The following is a 17,097-nucleotide window of genomic DNA, read 5'->3' as shown; positions in this document are numbered from 1 at the left end:
TAAGATAAAGAAAAAAAATATTAGGAGACTCTCCTCACGAAATGCGTAAAAAATTTGATAATGTATTGATTGATGTTGTACTACCATAGTAACCGTACTTGAACAAAATTTCGTGTAATAAGACCAAACATTTACTGCGACTTTGAAGCAAAAGTCCAAATAAGCAATTCATAGACTCAATAATATTAATTTTGTCTTTTTAGGCCACCGACTAATTTGAAGAGAATTAGTACAATGTGTAGGTAGAACAAGAATTAAGACTAGTAGTAGTAGTAATAGTAGCTGATTTTAATGACATCTAATTAATTAGGTGTGCTTGCATAATTTTATTAGTACAACACAACATGTATTTCTCCTTTATTGGATGGTTTTGTACTAGTGATCTATATTGTTGTTTGGTAACTACTTTAGTTTGGAAGTGGTTATGTTTATGTTTATTCCACTAGTTAAACCATTACAACTAACATTACCACTATCTATAACTTGTAATCTTGGTTATGATTTACTTGTATGTGTTAGTGTATTGCTGAAATTGCGTGGCTCGATTTTTACTCTATGTCTATTAATCCGGTCATAAAAAAAATTAATGTTGTATTTGTTTAAGTTGTCACTATAACAGATAATCGATTTATTTAGCTTATCGTCCAACTATACTGATTAAAAGTAATCTTATGTTCCATACAAATCAAATGACTTATTTGTCGCATAAAGTTACACGTTCGTACCGTGTTATCCGAATACAAGGATCATTCTTGCCTAATTTCTTTGAATGAGAGGGAGGGCCATAGCACCAAAACCATGTGGGTAACCTAGTTCATGAAAGTCCAATATTTTACAGAAAAGATCCAGCTATAACTCTATTTTTTGGGGTCAGTCATCATGATAAAATGACAGCAAATCTAACGCTCCATCTACTAGAATTTTTCTAAGGAAAAAGAGTAATCAGAAAGTTTCTTAATTTCTTTTTTCTTTTTCCTTTGCAAAAAATCCTTACTGTTTTAAACAGTTGCCAAAACAGTTTGAATAAGAATTTTCTCAAAAAAAAAAAAAAAAAAAAAAAATCCACCAGTGCTTTCCTTTGAGTCATGCACATGAGATCATACAAAAATAAATTAATTATAAAAATTATTGTAACTTAAATTTATATTCTAAAGCTTTGAAAGCAATTATCTATTCAGAATTTTGAGCTTAATATGAGTTTAAAACAAATTATGGTCAAAATATGACCAGTCAAATTATACTTTTGGCTTTGTACCCAAAAAAAAAAATTATGCTTTTGGCTTTTTTTTAGAAAAGTTTTCCTTTGATCAGAAAAGTCATTAGATTCTAGTATTGAAATCTAAAATCCTGCTTACTTTGATCATGAATCTTGTATTATTGCTTTTGAAACTAAAGTAAAAGATTAAGATTTTCACCAAATAGTGAAATACATAATTTGACGAATTGATTCATTTTAAATCTACTTAATTTTGAATATGAGTTTGTAACTTTGTTTTAAAATATAGAAATAGTGTATCACCATCATTAATGTCACAATGGAACACCACATAATACAATTTTCCGAACTTATTTAAAATCAAGTAATTTCTATCCCAAAACCATGATAACAAGCTCAATAACAATCATAAAATCAAGAGTTGGAATTATGATCGTATAAATCAATATTTCGCATTTGGATTTTATTTATCTTGACCGTCTAAAATTTGAACAAATTGTGTTTATACGAGTACTTTTTTATATTATAGAAGAAGAAAAAAAAAAGGGAATCTATAAAGATTAGGAATGCTAGAAATACATAAATATTTATGATTAGGTTGACTGTTCAGCTGTAAAACCGACTGACTAAACAATGTAGTTATAGTGGGACTGCAAATGCAGCTTGAATACAGAAACTTGCAGACAAACAACTTAATTTGGATGACCAATTGTCTTTGGAATCACATGAATTTAGTGGAAGTTTTGTTGAAACCCACGTTCACCTGTTTGAAATATGCAACCCCCAATGTTATTATTAAACTCTAACTTACACTAAATCATAGGAGTAACATTTATTCTCAGCTAAAATTCATACAGTTTGTACAGTGGATTTATATGAGTAAGGCTTTCCCTGAAAGATTCATCGTTTCCAATCCAGCATAAGACAGCAACCGCCTCATATGAATCCATATGCAGCCACACTCTAGCCATATGACGCGATGAATTGAAAATGATGCACCCTGATGAACGTTGCATCGTCAAAGCCATCAACTTCTGTCATGAGTCGTATAAAACAGACGTAGCCTGGCTGCAGGAGAAGGAACTATATTAGTAACGCTGAATGATTCATCAGCTAAAGATTATTTCTATCCACAATAATGTATTACATCCATCAAGAATTAGAAGTCACATTATCCCAATTATGACAGGATTACACAAAATAGTCAGGTTGTCATCTTAATTGACACACAATTGATACTATATTAAAAAGGCGAGCTATTTCCAGACATCCTAAAGAATTCTCATATAATCATATCATCTATAGTTAAAGCATTCTTGGAATAGGCCAATGTCCTGCATTACTCTTCTTCATTATGAATTTATAGGGCTAAGGTTGATCTAAAGATGCACGTTATGGAATATAACTTTGTAGCCCCACCAAAAGTCCAAAACGGGGGAAATTATGGGGAGAAACATGCTTCCATGGTCTCAAATACTGATCAGAAACGACAAACTTATAAGCACGGAATATATGATACATGTATGAGAAACTGTGACTACATATCAGAATGATGGAGTTTGAGATATAGATACTTACCTTGTCAGATACCGTAGCCAGGTCACAAATAGCTCCTGGTGCATAGACGGCCATTAAGATTTAACTTGATCACCATATCCTCTTATTTGGGCAAGACAAACAGCAATCCTAGAACCAGTGGTGGCATTATTCTTTACAAGAGCAATATCTAGACGCAAGTCAAGTAAATGTATCAACTCATGTAAAACTCAGGTCAGTTAGGCATTCAACTCGTGTCAGACACAGTGAAGCAAAACATAACTATTTCACAACTTCGAACTTGATTACTCGTCTGAGGGGGGAAAACGGGTGAACTCGTCATATTGTAAGGGTTTCAAAGGATACTAGAAGCCAAAGAAGCTCCTCCAGTTAACTCATTCACTCTTGAAAGCAAGAAAGGAGTTTCAGCACTGCCCTTTATATTTTGCTCCCTGAAATATATTCCAAAGGAATTCATGTAAGGAATAAACAGGGACACTACAAGCAACTAAATCAATAAACAGGGACACTACAAGCAACTAAATCAATAGTTTGAGCATTTTTCTGAGAAGAAATCTAACTTTGCTTCCATCAAAGCCTTCTGTATTGCAGATTCAATAAAGTTACCAGAAGCAGAATGTTCTTTGGGAATAGGAACTGCAATTAGCACACCAGTTCCAAGATTGAGTTTTGTGTTGGCTTCTGCAACCAAATGATTGCCATCAGTAATATGAATAACAAGGACCGTACAGCATTAGAAATCAAGGATATTGTAAAAAATTTGTCATGCACCTATTAACTGGGCAGCATCTTCTGGGGAATCCACACGGCAAGAAACCTAAAAACACAAAATACTAGGTGACATAGATTTCACAAGGTTTATGCTATGTACAGGTACAGCATATTACAGGAGACCTGAACTCAAGTGCATTGCAAGTGAAATATATGACAGAAAATTAACGGAAACCAGATAAATGCATACAAACTCCCATAGCTATTAAAATGTAATCACTTGAAAACGATCTCTAAACCACAGCTTGAATCTGTGCTACTATTTTCATTATAAAGGTATGTGAACTATACTACATATGTGATGTGAATTATTTTGAATGGAGTAATAAGAAAAAAAAGGTATCAAACAGTATTTGTTGGAAATTTGATAGCTTCATTACTGCCACTATCTTCATATTAAAGGTACTTGAGGTACACTCTACATATGTGTTGTGTATGAGCTAAATTATTCAGAATAGAACTCTAAGAAACATAGATAACAAACAAGAGTTGATGGCAATATTATACGCTGTAAAACAAATATCTGATTCCAATTTTACCACTTGCAAAAAATTAGTGGAAATATAGAAATGCCAAAAGTACCTTACAGCCACTCTTTTCAGTAAAAAAGGCAGGAAATTCATTGGTCCTGTATCCAGCAACACACACTCCCTGAGTTTCCTGCATCAAACACATGGGATAAAAATAGAACTTGAGTATTGATAACAGTTGTGAAAGTGATACAAAGTCTGAATTTTTCAAAGATATCACACCAAATACTCGAGGGTTCTAGGTATGTCAAGTATTGATTTAGCACCAGCAGAAACCACTGCTACTGGCGTCTTCCCCAACTCAGTAAGATCAGAAGATATATCCATGGCTGCAAAGGATATATCAAAATCAAGAATAAAATATTGGTTACTGAAAGCTGACAGATAAAACTCCTTTACACATATTGAAATTATTCCATGATTACAGGTCAACAAACTATCATCATCGGCATAAAGCATTGTCACGAAGGGGGTGGAAGGGGAAGGTTATGGACAAACCTCTGCACAGGAGAGAGGGGAAAAAAAAAAAAAAAAAAAAAAAAAAAAAAAAAAAAAAAGCCATTAACAGAGAGTACCATTTGTTGCACAACAAGGAATGTTTTTTACTATCTCACATAGAACTATAAAAGCAAATCCGGCTTCTATGAACTTCTATATGCACTAAAGCATTCTGAAAACAATGTCTTATCCATCGAGCTAATAAATAAGCCTGGTGCTTCAGATTCACTAGAAACAATTTTATGCATTGTCAAACTAGAAAATCAGCCAATATGATTTACCACAATCAAGATAGAAATCAATATCTGATGTAACAACAACAGGTCAACAGCAATAACATTATTTCAACAGCTCTAAAGAGTCTCAGTCAAATTGGGTTAAAGAGGGTGTGCTGTCTGCAGTGTGATAGCAGAAAGATTGCTTGATTTGCTTCCATTAAACTCTAGGTTAAAGAAGCATATAAGATGTACGGGAATTTACTTTGCCATTATAAAATAGTCCCGAAAATAGATACAATGAATGAAAATGTCAATTTTTTTTTATAAATGCAAAAAACAAGTAAAATGGAAAGTGAGAAGACCTCAGTTTTTTAGAATTTCTGACAATGTCAATATTAAGTATGAGGCTGGAGTGCTACTTCTCTATGGCTTTCAAACCTAATTAGGCTAGGCTAAGTATACTAACTTTTGTATAATTGTCACAGCATTAGAAATGGTAAAATTACTTTGCTCTCCATGCCTGTGTACTCCCCCAATTCCTCCAGTCACGAAGACGGAAATGCCAACCTGCAATTGCAATCATGACAGTAAGCCAATATATGAAGATAGGAAAGGACACAGAGAACTATGTTGTGCAATCTGCTGCTGAGGAAAAGGCTGACCATTGAGGCAAAAAACATTGTTGCTGAAACAGTTGTAGCACCATCTACTCCAGCAGCAACCTAAGCAGGCATGAGATCAGTTATTGAAATTAAATGACACTAAAACTTACTGCTGTGCATGCATGTACAAGACACAATTGGTTGTTGAAGAAACATTAGGCCAAGCGAGACAACTAAGAGTTGCACGGAATTATGATCCTTGAGAAAACAACCACAGCAATTCAAGCAACTTGACACTTGTGCAGAGATTTGCAGGCAGAGCAAAGAGGCTAAAGTGAGCACAGTACACAGGAGAAGACTGAGCAATAAGGACATGTCTAGATTCCTTAACATGGGAAATATAAGCAGACAAATATCAAATATGTATTAGCAGCTCGCATATGCTCTACAGAGAGGTCAGAATTAGTAGGATTTATGAGACAATGCTACCATGACAATCATTATCCTAATGCCTTTAGTAGCCGAGGGAGTCTAACATATACAGCATTGCCCATTCAAGTGATAACTGCAAATGTTTCACCTATAAATCACTTTTTACGAATAAGATTTTACCAGCAGCTGTTTCTATAAAAACTAAACATGGACAATAAGAAACTACAATTATATTATTGCTTTACAAATAACAATAAATACTTATATTCGACTCATCTAACTTTCAGACAGCCAGACAAAAAGAAGATGGATAACTTGTAGGTGGCTAAATTGTATTCTTGGTCCAGACTCTCCAGAGAACACAATCCATGACTGTACCTGACATAAGACGGTGCTAGACAACAAAATTGGAGCAAAAGCTTGTATTCTGGTCATCTCTAAATGTCTTTGAATCAAAAACCATATTACATGGGTTGATTAGCTCTTATTATCATATTCCACATCCATTTGTTCCCAACAAATGATGTTGGAATAGTGCTAAGAAATAACCAAGATGGCAGAACAAGCATGGTGCACTTCGCAAAGCATGTTCAGATTTAAAAACTAGTATAAATATCACTCTATACCTAGCTCCCCCCCCCCCCAACCCCAATGCTGGAACACTACAATCATATGCAGCTTCATAGTAAATCATTTAACTCCATTGAGAACAGAGTTTCTTTCAGCCTCGGTACCAAAAAAAAAAAATTAAAAAACTTCCCAAGTATTATAAGATAAATGTATTTCCTTCACTGCCTCAGGGTTTGCTCCATTTGAACTTAACAACTTTAACATCCTAACAGAGGACAGTCTAAAAAAAATGGAGACTGAAGTATTGATTACGTAAGAGATCACCATGCACAAATTCCAGTGTCAATGATTAAAGTAAAGCACTGATTCTAACAGAACAAAAGTGACAAAAGGTACTGTATTTAAAAACAATAACGTACATAAAGAATCAGTCGTAGATGGCAAAGGGTGAAGGAAGTTACGAAGACAATGCAAAATATACAATGGACACTTACAACAGCAGCAATGTCACGACGAGCAGTCTTTCGAACTTGCACTCCTGTTTTAGCAAGCCTCTCCAACTCTTCAATCTGGAGACCTAATATTGATTTAAGTCACCTTAGAGACTAAAGACAACACTTCATTTTTTTTTTCCAGCTTGCTTAACAATGATTAAATATTCCATGATAGCATTGATGTCAGGTTGACTATGATGAAACATTCGGTTCAATTATGAGCATGAAAAGACATCAAAAGGACATCTAAAAAAAATATCAACGGACTATATTTAAATGCAAAGTCATTATGGACAAGAGTAAGAGTAAAACATATATACAAATGATTGGAAAATAAGCACCTATACGCAAAATTCCATCCAATATAGCAATGGTTGCAGGAATCGCTCCATTGTCTCTCACGATTGCTTCAATTTCCTTTGCAGTTTTAAAATTTTGAGGGTAGGGCATTCCTAATATCATCATGAACAAACCACAATCAGCAATGGTATCATATATTCATATATTGGCAAATAGAACTCAACAATACAAAATTGCCTTTATTTCATTCTATCCATCAATAAATTAAGTCGCTCACTTCATTGGAGTGTAGCTTACGGACGGGCACAAAAGGCCATTTGCAAATCCAAGTACACAAACACTAAGAAAAAACTATAAATTAACCAGGCCCGACCCTAAACTCACACCCCACCCATAGTTCTTGTTCAATACCCGAATTACTTAGCTACATTAGTCACCGGCTGCACGATAGCCCAAAAAGACCCTTAGTTCAGCCAATTAACCAGCTAAATCCAGATGTCTAAAATTCAAAGAACAATTGGAAAACCATGATCAATTTTACTTTCGATTACCCAAATTGCCTTTCAATTGAACAAGCCATAGTTTCAACAGCAATTCAATATCTTCCTAACTAGTAACAATAATTTCACTTTCAATTTATAACAACAAATACAAATTAAGAATTGAACAAAAGGGATTTTCAGTAGATCATACAACTTACAACAACAATATCAAAGCCTTAATCCCGAGAAGACGGGCCGATAACCAATGATACATGACATACCATGACAAATAATAGTTGATTCCAATGCAACAACAGCTGCTCCACGAGATAGAGCATCAGAAACTTCTGGGCTAATTTTGATCAATCCACCCTACAAATTTTGATTAACTTATAAATGCAATTGAAATTTCCTTCATTCATTCAATTGATATTAAGAACATAAAAGAATTGAAAAACCCCATAAAAATAAATATAGAAAAAAATGGCGGGAAAAACCTTGGGAAGATGAGAGGTTGAAGAAGCAGCAGCAGGTTGAGGATAAAGGTGTCTTGTAATATTAGAGAGTCTGGAAATTGCTGCTGAATCCATTGTTGTGGAACTTCAAATGATTGCGATGCGGTGATTGATTGGTGGTCGGCGGCGGTGATGACGGCGAGGAGAGAGAAAATGGGGCAGGAGTTGTTTAGTAGGAGATGAACTGGTGATTAGCATCAAGGGGTTTTAGGGTTGATTCGGCGGCAAAATGCTTCTAAATCTTTGAAGCTAATTGTAATAGAATGTTACGAGTAATAGTTAGTACGGAGTACTGACAAAATCGAATTGGAAAATTGGAAATTAATAATCTCATCTTTGCTCCATGCAAAAACAATTAGAGTGTACGGTGCAAAATGCACGGGAAATATATTATATTAGAAAGATTTTAATTATTACTTATATAATATAAGAAAAAATATATTTTAATTATGGGAAGTGATTTAGATGTAGTAACTTAGAACCGAACTATTTATGGTCTCTAAGCCCTGCTCTACTTTACGGTCACCTGCTCTACTCTTTTGCAATATTCTGCTGATCATAAAATCAAAAGAACAAAACCTTACTCTTATATGTGGGTGGCCACGCAAATGTGTCAAGTTATTACGGGGGCTACTTTGTCAAAGCTATAGAGGTTACTCGGTTAATGTCATATGGGTTATTTTCTTTTGCAAGCAACTATTCGATGGGGACAGTTATGCAAAAAGCGTGTTGTACATATTTTTGTTTTGATGATTAGAGAAGTGGAAGTTGTTTGAATTGAAGGGTTGGGGATTTTGAGTTCTATGGTGAATTGTTGATAAAAGTAATTGTATATCCGTGTAGCCGTGCTAATACACGACATATGTTATACACGAAAGAAAATAACACAAAGTGAAATGTTAGTAGTGTTTAAGAAAAAATGAATTGTTATTAGTTATTGCAATCCGTTGAAAAATGCAAAAAAAAAAAAAAAAAAAAAAAAAAAAAAAAAAGTTGGTTGGGTAGTTATTGATACTTTTTTTTTGGTTTTTAGTGGAATGGTAGTTACCGATTTTAAAAAAAAAAAAAAAAACTAAATGCTTTTTTTTAGTGGTTAAAAAAAAATAAAATAAAATAAAATAAAAAACCTAAATGCATGAGATTTGGGGATTTGGAGGGTTGTGGTGAAAACGACTCTGTGATTATAATATAGATTCCACCTAAAACAACCTCGCCTTTCACCCTAATCTTCTTGTAACAATCTCCGACCGTTTGGATAGTTTTGGTAATAGGTTTTCTTAGGTTTATAAATATATTGCCACGTGTTGAAATTTTAATAAATTTATTCTTTTTTTTAATAATTAAAAAACCAAAACCCCCAACCTAGACCCCGCCATTGCCTTCCCTCCCCATCCTTGCCCTTGCTTTCCTTGGAAACCCAACCCTACCCCTCTAAGATATCGAAACCCCACCCAGCCACTGAAACCCCAATAGCAACCCCCCAAAACACTGGTAAGTTACTTCTGTTTCTTCACCGACATAGTTCTAGAGAATAAGGAAGCTTTTGCGGTGGGGGTTTTGGTGGCCGGTGTCTGGTTTGTGATAGAGATTTTGAGTGAAGGAACAGTGTTCGATTCAGGTTGGATTGGGGGCTCTGGTTTTGTTGATATAAGTTTGGTGGTGTCGGAGCTCAATCATGTTAATTTTATTGCCAATTTCGACCTCAATTTGGATGCTTAATAACTTAACCAACCCCTAAAACTTTAATGAAACCCTTTTTCGGCACACAAAACGAGAAAAAAATAGCTAGCCACTAACAGAATTACTTAATGTTAGGTTAACAGCAAAGGCATGGTGTGTTAAAAAATTGTGAATGACAAGTATTATACTACCATGTGTAATATAGATAAAACATTAGGCACAAATTGAAAAAATCAATTACACAAGAATACTATGTAGAAAAACCTAATTAATTTTTATACGTATAAATAACAACCATTCAACATCTATTTTATCGAATACTTATGTTTTGATTTGTTATCTTCGTAGAATAATATTCATTAAAAGTCTATAAGAGTAATGTCAATCACAAATTCTTATACTTCGTGTGGTCGGCCACACCGTATCAGGGGCGAATCCAACTGAACCTCGTAAGATCCAGGAAATAAAAGTCTGGTTCGTGTTTGATGAAGTACCCATTTGTAGTGAACGAATCTTCTATATTTATTGAGTTTTTTAGGTTTAATTTAAGGCTTAAAGTTTCAAGTTCCATTAATGGGGAAAACGAAGAAACTAGTGTACGTGTAAAAGGAAGAAGAAGTAAATTGCGGTTGACAATACATCACAACCTTTTTTTTTTAAAGATGGTGGACCCTTCTTTTTCTAGTTTTTCTCTATTTTATTATTTTTTTATATACTTTATTAGTGCTTACTGTCTAGTATATATAAACTACTGTATAGTAAGTAGTGTACAACTGTGTATTTTTCTTTTTTATAAAAACATTAAAAACTTTAGTTCCTATTGAGAAAAAGATACGCATGGGTAATGGTAGAGTCCAAAGAAAGTAAATACTGTGATAAATTTAAAATTATATATATAAAAAAAAGAAAATTTCAATTTTAAAAAAATCGGGAACTCTACATACATACGTCCTAGGAACTCTTTAGCCTACGTTCCGCGTTTCCGTATCACGTTTCCAAACGTCCCACGTACCGTGTAATGTTGATATCGGATCATTTTATTTTGCACTTTTATTGAAACTTGGACTTATTTTGTTCTGTACTTGTGTATTGGTATTTATTTGAACACTCTATTTTATACTCTGTCCAAGAAAGAACGACTTATTTGGCCTAATCTTTGTCCCAAAAAGAATGACCCATTAGCAATAAAATACCCGAGGAACTATAAATCAAGGGTGAAAAAGGTGGTGTAGGCTCAACTAAAACTTTTCAGACATGTATCACGTGTAAAAACGAACAAAAAATTTTGGGGACCGCTACCACTGAGGTTATATTTTGTTCCACTAGCTTTTTGAAGTACCGCTGAGACTATATGTTATACCACTGAGAGTATATTTTGTACCACATAAACTCCAGTGATAATATTTGATAACTCAATGAGATAACTTTAAACTGACGCCTGAAATACCTATATTACCCTTGTGAGACATGACTTTATTGTCTCTCAACCCTCCGTTTATATAACCTCAAAATACCCACCAATTTGCAACAATATTTGTGCAAAATTAGCTTCCTCATATAAAATTTTATTTTTTCATATACTTTTATTACTATCTCTCTCAACTTTTTTGTAAACCTCATATAAATTTAACTTTTTAATATAATTTTACTTCTTTTTATTTAACTTTATTAATACCCGCAAAATTAACCCACAAAGATTGTTCTTTCGGGAACGAAGGAAGTACTTGAAAAAAATAATGAATTTGACTCACAAGTCACAACAATCACAATATAAAGATTATATAAACCCATATAATTAGAGATTAAATAAAAATATTAAAACCCCCAAAGAAAATAAACCGGATAAGGTCCTCATTCAGTGAGTAGGATTTCATGGCAGCAACAAAACTGTCATTCCCTCCAATTCCAGCTTACACCATAAAAAATCAAAGAAACCCATCCTTTTTTCAATCAATTACTCCTATTTCTTCGATACCCACAAATTATTATTACAAATGCTGTTATTCGAAGCACAATTTCTCCATAAAATCATCTCCAATCGTAAGTGTTGTGAAACAAGATGTTGCTAAATCATCCGATTCAGAGACATCCAATTACCCTTCAGCTTCAACTTCTAAGTTGGTTCTTGTTGTTGGTGGCACTGGTGGTGTTGGTAATTTTTTTACTTAATCTTCATTTATAAAGTTTATGAATGTATTTGTTTTTTTCTTTTTTTTTTGGTGGGGTTTAGGGTTGATTTTGCCATGATTAGATTGTTGGTTTTATATTTTATCACGTATAAATTGTACGAAATATTTCCTAATAAACAAATGAGCGTTTATTAGATTTTAGTTCGATACCCTAGTGAGAGTTAGGTACACCCGGATGTATACTAGACTCCCTAACTACACCTATAATTGAAGTATGTTATGTAATGAATTTCAGGAGAACCTGTGTGTCCATATGATGCCCCCATGACAGGAACCCTTAGGATTCAAAGGGTTAATATCATTTTTCATGTATTCCACAAGTTTATTGTAATTTGGTACATTAATATATATATGTTTACATCTTGGAATGACATGAGATAAAAAGTTTTGGTCTTGTAATGAAGTGTAATGATTGAAGGGGCGAATTGGATGTTAATTAGCTTAGTTGGTTGTACTCCTAGGGTGGTACCTAAGACTAGCAATTCAATTCCGTTACCCTTTGTAGGCTTGTAGCTATCTCGTTACTTTGCCTGGTTGGTTATAGTCTAGGGTTGGTGCCTAAGACTAGGAATATAATTCTGTCTACATCATTTACCGGCTATCTCTACAACAAAGAAATGTTAGGTGTGAATTTGAAAGGACATACACCTATGATGTAGAGCCTGTTCTTATTGAGTTATTGAACTGAACTTATTAGAGTTTAACTGAACTGAACTGAACTTATTAGAGCTGAATTGAACTGAACTGAACTGAACTTATTAGAGCTGAATTGAACTGAACTGAACTGAACTTATTAGAGCTGAATTGAACTGAACTGAATATTTTATAGGAGAAGAAAATTAGGAGCTGAACTAACTAAACTGAACTTATTAGAGCTGAGCTGAGCTGAGCTGAGCTGAGCTGAATATTTTATACGAGAAGAAAATTAGGAGATGAACTTAACTAAACTGAACTTATTAGAGGTGAGCGGAACTGTACTTATTAGAGCCGAGCTGAAAATAATCGTATCAAAACAGGCCCGTACTCTTTGTAGTCACTTGAGAGTAGCAACTGCGGAGAAAATTAGGAGATGAACTTAACTAAACTGAACTTATTAGAGGTGAGCGGAACTGTACTTATTAGAGCCGAGCTGAAAATAATCGTATCAAAACAGGCCCGTACTCTTTGTAGTCACTTGAGAGTAGCAACTGCGGAGTTTGTATGGCCTCACTAAGAAACCCGAGGTTTTCATGTTGAACTGACCTTGTTGATCTTCTACTCGTAGCTACTTTACATATTGGGTGGTTAGAAGCTAAGGTCAGGTTAAGGGCCTTAAGGCTCACACTTGGAAGTAGAGAATGTAAAAATAATTGGAATATTTGCTCATTTGCCTTGGGAAATGAGGGTAATGGTTTTATATTTGCTACACCTGGACAATGCGTTACCTTACCTTCCCCAGAGAAGAAGGACCTTGCTGAATAACTGTTGAATATGTAGAGATTATTAGATACGCAGTATTTATACAATATAGTTCCTTGTGATTATGGTTGTTGTCATAACATTTCATCTATGAGACTAAACCGTTCGTTTTGTTGTTTCTTTTCAGGGCAGATTGTAGTGGCATCATTGCTCGATCGCGATATCAAAGTACGTCTCTTATTACGAGATCCTGAAAAGGCAACCAAATTGTTTGGTGAACAAGATGAAGAGAAATTACAGGTAATAATTTTAATATGCTAACATGTTTATCTTGTTGTGAAATAGATTTTAGTTTTTCATAGTGTCTGAATTCATTTATTTTCCTGTGGAGATTAAAGTTTATATTGAAGGAGATTTTAGAACTCTGACAGGTGTGTAAGGGGGACACAAGGAACCAAGAGGATCTTGATCCATCAATTCTCGAGGTCTGTCCTAATGAAAACAGTGACTGAATTCAATCTAGTTTACAATGCTGATTAAACCAGTAGACTGATAATATTGGTTAATTCTGGACAAAATTTTCCATTTAGGGTGTCACACATGTTATATGCTGCACAGGGACAACAGCTTTTCCTTCACGAAGATGGGATGGAGATAATACACCCGAGAGAGTTGGTATGTTGCCTCTTTAATCCTGTCATGCTGACCACTTGCTAGAAAGTCATAAAATGTAACACTGGAAGGTTGCTACAGCTAGAATTCAGCCCTAGTATATAGTCCCTCTGTTTGGAAATTGTCGGATGTTAAAAATAAGAAGATTGCCACCCTTCCTAGAAAGAGTATGGTGTATGACTGGATTTCCTTAATATGTCCTTAGATTTAAGTGGTGGGACGATGATAGGGCTATCTTTCTTTTTTTTTTTTTTTTTTTTTTTTTTGAGACAGTATGACAATTTTCCGGACAGAGGGATTACGACTTAGATTATGTGGCAACCTATACATTGTGCATGTTTTTGGTACAAATGTCTGATATTTGTGCTGATGACTGATAACTTTTGTATACTGTTCCGAAGATTGGGATGGAGTAAGAAACCTCATATCAATACTGCCCTCGACTCTGAAAAGATTTGTTCTTGTTTCATCAGTTGGAGTGACCAAGTCCAATAAACTACCATGGAGGTATGACTTCTTCATATATACATAATTTGAGAATTGATGACTGATTTGATCAAACTTTTAATTAGTACAGAGTATGTTGTTAACATCTTTTCTCATGTTCATCCTGCAGCATCATGAATCTTTTTGGTGTTCTGAAGTACAAAAAGATGGGAGAGGATTTTCTTCGTGACTCTGGCATTCCTTATACTATAATCAGGTTTGAGTTGTGAATCTTTGATTAATTTGTTAGAATTTGATAGTTTTGGTATGTGGTATTTCACGGAGGATAATCAAGGATAATAGAGAATACACATACTGACAAACAGCACAATTTGTATGAACATTATTAGATCATCATAAACATAATATTGATCTTCACATTCTAATATAGTGTAACCTGGCTGTAGTTTATAAATTTCTCACTGAAGTTGTTTTTGCCACAGACCCGGGAGGTTAACTGATGGCCCGTATACCTCATATGATCTCAATACTCTACTCAAAGCTACAGCGGGTGAGCGCCGTGCTGTCCTCATAGACCAAGGTATGCTAAGGTGCCAACTTTGAGGCCTTAAGTAACTGTAACAAGGGTAAATCTGTTAATGATATCTGGGATTGTGACTAGGGGATAAGCTTGTTGGAGAAGCAAGCAGACTTGTAGTTGCCGAGGCTTGTATACAATCACTGGATATTGATTTCACAGAAGGGGAGATTTTTGAAATTAATTCTGTTCAGGTACTAAAATTATTTAGCCTTCATTATCATTTTTCATAGATGATTTATATTGTCGTCGTGCATTTTTTTTACACGATAATGTATATACTAACAAGTTAGGCTTATCATCAAGGGTGCTATGATCGTTTCATACGGTGTTAGTTATAGTTATACAACTAATCCGTATATTTTTTTCACCTGTCTTGACTCTTTTTCCACCTGGAGCTCAAGATTGTTTCATATTTTTGGTTTTGGGTGTTGTATTCTGTAGGGAGATGGACCAGGGAGTGATCCACAGAAGTGGAAAGAGCTGTTTGACGCTGCTCGAACGAAATAACAAGGCCTGCTTAACTTGCAAGGCTGGTATTCTAATTCAATTCCTGTGCTGAATTACCTTCTGTTTCCCTATACTGTTATGCTGTATAGTTACTAGATCACGTTCATGCATTTTTATAGTGAGAAAATGCAAATTTGGGAGGATGAAAAGTAAGGAATGATTCTTTCCTAACACTTCTTTTCCTTTCCTTTCCTCTGCTTCCATTATAAAGCAAACATAAGAAAGTTATTCAATTCCTTTTTAATGATTCCATCCATTTATTGCTACCAAGTAAAGGCTTCCAAAACTTGAATTATGAACACATTTTGTGGATTCTGGAGAAGATAAGCGGAATTATATATAATCCAGAACAATCGCGAGCGGGCATGGCCCAAACATGTGCACACGTAGCGTACGTACTAAAGGAATACCTCTAGTTTTAATCAAGGCTTGCAAGGGGCGTGATAAGTATAGAATATGTAAAGGTCTTTTATTTTGTCTATGTGGGACATTTGGTTATTTTGAAGTGACACTATACTTGAAGTTTGATTAAGATATGTTACTATTGTGGAAGACCAAAACTTCGACAATTGTCTCAAACACATATTGACCTTGTTATTGCGGATTGTAAGTATGTTAATACGTAAAAATCCTTTAATGGCAATATGGCTTGTTGCGTCCACAGCCCACCAAAGTACCAAAGTCCTACACATACCGGCTCCAACTGAGGTTTGAGGCCAAGGCTTCGCAAAATTTGGAAATTACATCCGTGTACTATCCTTATTTTCTATAATTGGGAAAAAAAAACGGAGAATGGTAATAATAATAGGTGAATTTGAGTTATAGCGTGCTAAATTTGACTATGTTTACTACCAATGTGAGTTTTGAGGTAACTTGAAAAAATGATTGGTTAGAATTCTTGGAAATATGATTACCTTATTTCATTTAATTTGAAATTTGACATCAACACACAGTGTATTACATAACTGGACCCAAATAGTCAAACAAATTAAAATAACTATCAAGATGAATTGTAATTTGAACTAATTTAGCTTGAAAAAAATCCAATCGATCGAATATCCACCCAGTTCTAAATGATATGTAGCCTATTCTCGTCCACTATCAAAATTATCTACCTACTTGATTACTACAATACTACACGGACTTAAACTAGAATTTATGTGGCGATAGTTTCAATTATTTTATTATTTGTATCATGTACGTAACTATAAGGGCCTGTTTTGATTTACTGAGCTGAGCCGAACTGAATTGTTTATGAGAGAGAAATTAATAATTGAATTAAGCTGAACTAAACTGAACTGATTAGAGCTAAATTGGGCTAAGCTGAAATAAACTGAACTGATTAGAGCTGAATTGGGCCGAGCTGAAGAGAATAGGCTCTAAGTATATATATATTCTCATCTTGAGAAAATCCAAATACATTTTACTTATTTTCATGC

The 17,097-nt window shown here is 34.4% G+C and overlaps 2 protein-coding genes across 3 annotated transcripts; one reads left to right on the top strand and one right to left on the bottom strand.

Moving 5' to 3' along the window:
• Positions 1-1,783: 1,783 nt before the first annotated feature.
• On the bottom strand, positions 1,784-8,440 carry LOC110717175 (pseudouridine-5'-phosphate glycosidase-like). Of its 2 annotated transcripts, none has more exons than XM_021895819.1 (13): positions 8,168-8,440; positions 7,952-8,042; positions 7,230-7,340; positions 6,889-6,971; positions 5,453-5,512; positions 5,297-5,357; positions 4,297-4,403; positions 4,127-4,204; positions 3,545-3,590; positions 3,334-3,454; positions 3,119-3,204; positions 2,795-2,942; positions 1,784-2,280 (listed from the first exon to the last, which is right to left on the bottom strand). In XM_021895819.1, the coding sequence occupies exons 1-12, from the start codon at positions 8,258-8,260 to the stop codon at positions 2,848-2,850; spliced, it is 1,032 nt and encodes a 343-aa protein (XP_021751511.1). In that variant the 5' UTR covers positions 8,261-8,440; the 3' UTR covers positions 1,784-2,280; positions 2,795-2,847. The 2 variants fall into 2 exon arrangements, with proteins under 2 accessions (XP_021751511.1, XP_021751510.1); XM_021895818.1 differs by having other exon boundaries at positions 1,784-2,284; positions 8,168-8,439.
• A 3,206-nt stretch (positions 8,441-11,646) lies between these two features.
• LOC110717186 (uncharacterized protein At5g02240-like) lies at positions 11,647-15,908 on the top strand. The gene is made up of 9 exons (XM_021895831.1): positions 11,647-12,017; positions 13,640-13,752; positions 13,884-13,937; positions 14,043-14,127; positions 14,526-14,631; positions 14,741-14,827; positions 15,054-15,151; positions 15,233-15,342; positions 15,593-15,908. Exons 1-9 carry the CDS (start codon positions 11,738-11,740, stop codon positions 15,656-15,658), a joined length of 999 nt encoding a protein of 332 aa, XP_021751523.1. The 5' UTR covers positions 11,647-11,737; the 3' UTR covers positions 15,659-15,908.
• Positions 15,909-17,097: the final 1,189 nt, after the last annotated feature.

This window comes from Chenopodium quinoa, unplaced genomic scaffold (assembly GCF_001683475.1).
Source record: "Chenopodium quinoa cultivar QQ74 unplaced genomic scaffold, ASM168347v1, whole genome shotgun sequence".
NCBI lineage: Eukaryota > Viridiplantae > Streptophyta > Magnoliopsida > Caryophyllales > Amaranthaceae > Chenopodium > Chenopodium quinoa.
The sequence above is the reverse complement of the archived record's forward strand: the minus strand, read 5'-3'. Positions and strand labels throughout refer to the sequence as shown.

Bases quoted from the DNA above. Each gene is read 5' to 3' on its own strand.
- LOC110717175 (XM_021895819.1), bottom strand. From the start codon at position 8,260: ATGGATTCAGCAGCAATTTCCAGACTCTCTAATATTACAAGACACCTT. The intron at 5,513-6,888 runs GTAAGTGTCCAT...ATGCCTGCTTAG, and splicing joins GTCGTGACATTGCTGCTGTT to GTTGCTGCTGGAGTAGATGG. The intron at 5,358-5,452 runs GTCAGCCTTTTC...TTGCAATTGCAG, and splicing joins CAATGTTTTTTGCCTCAATG to GTTGGCATTTCCGTCTTCGT.
- LOC110717186 (XM_021895831.1), top strand. From the start codon at position 11,738: ATGGCAGCAACAAAACTGTCATTCCCTCCAATTCCAGCTTACACCATA. The intron at 14,632-14,740 runs GTATGACTTCTT...TTCATCCTGCAG, and splicing joins TCCAATAAACTACCATGGAG to CATCATGAATCTTTTTGGTG. The intron at 15,152-15,232 runs GTATGCTAAGGT...GATTGTGACTAG, and splicing joins TGCTGTCCTCATAGACCAAG to GGGATAAGCTTGTTGGAGAA.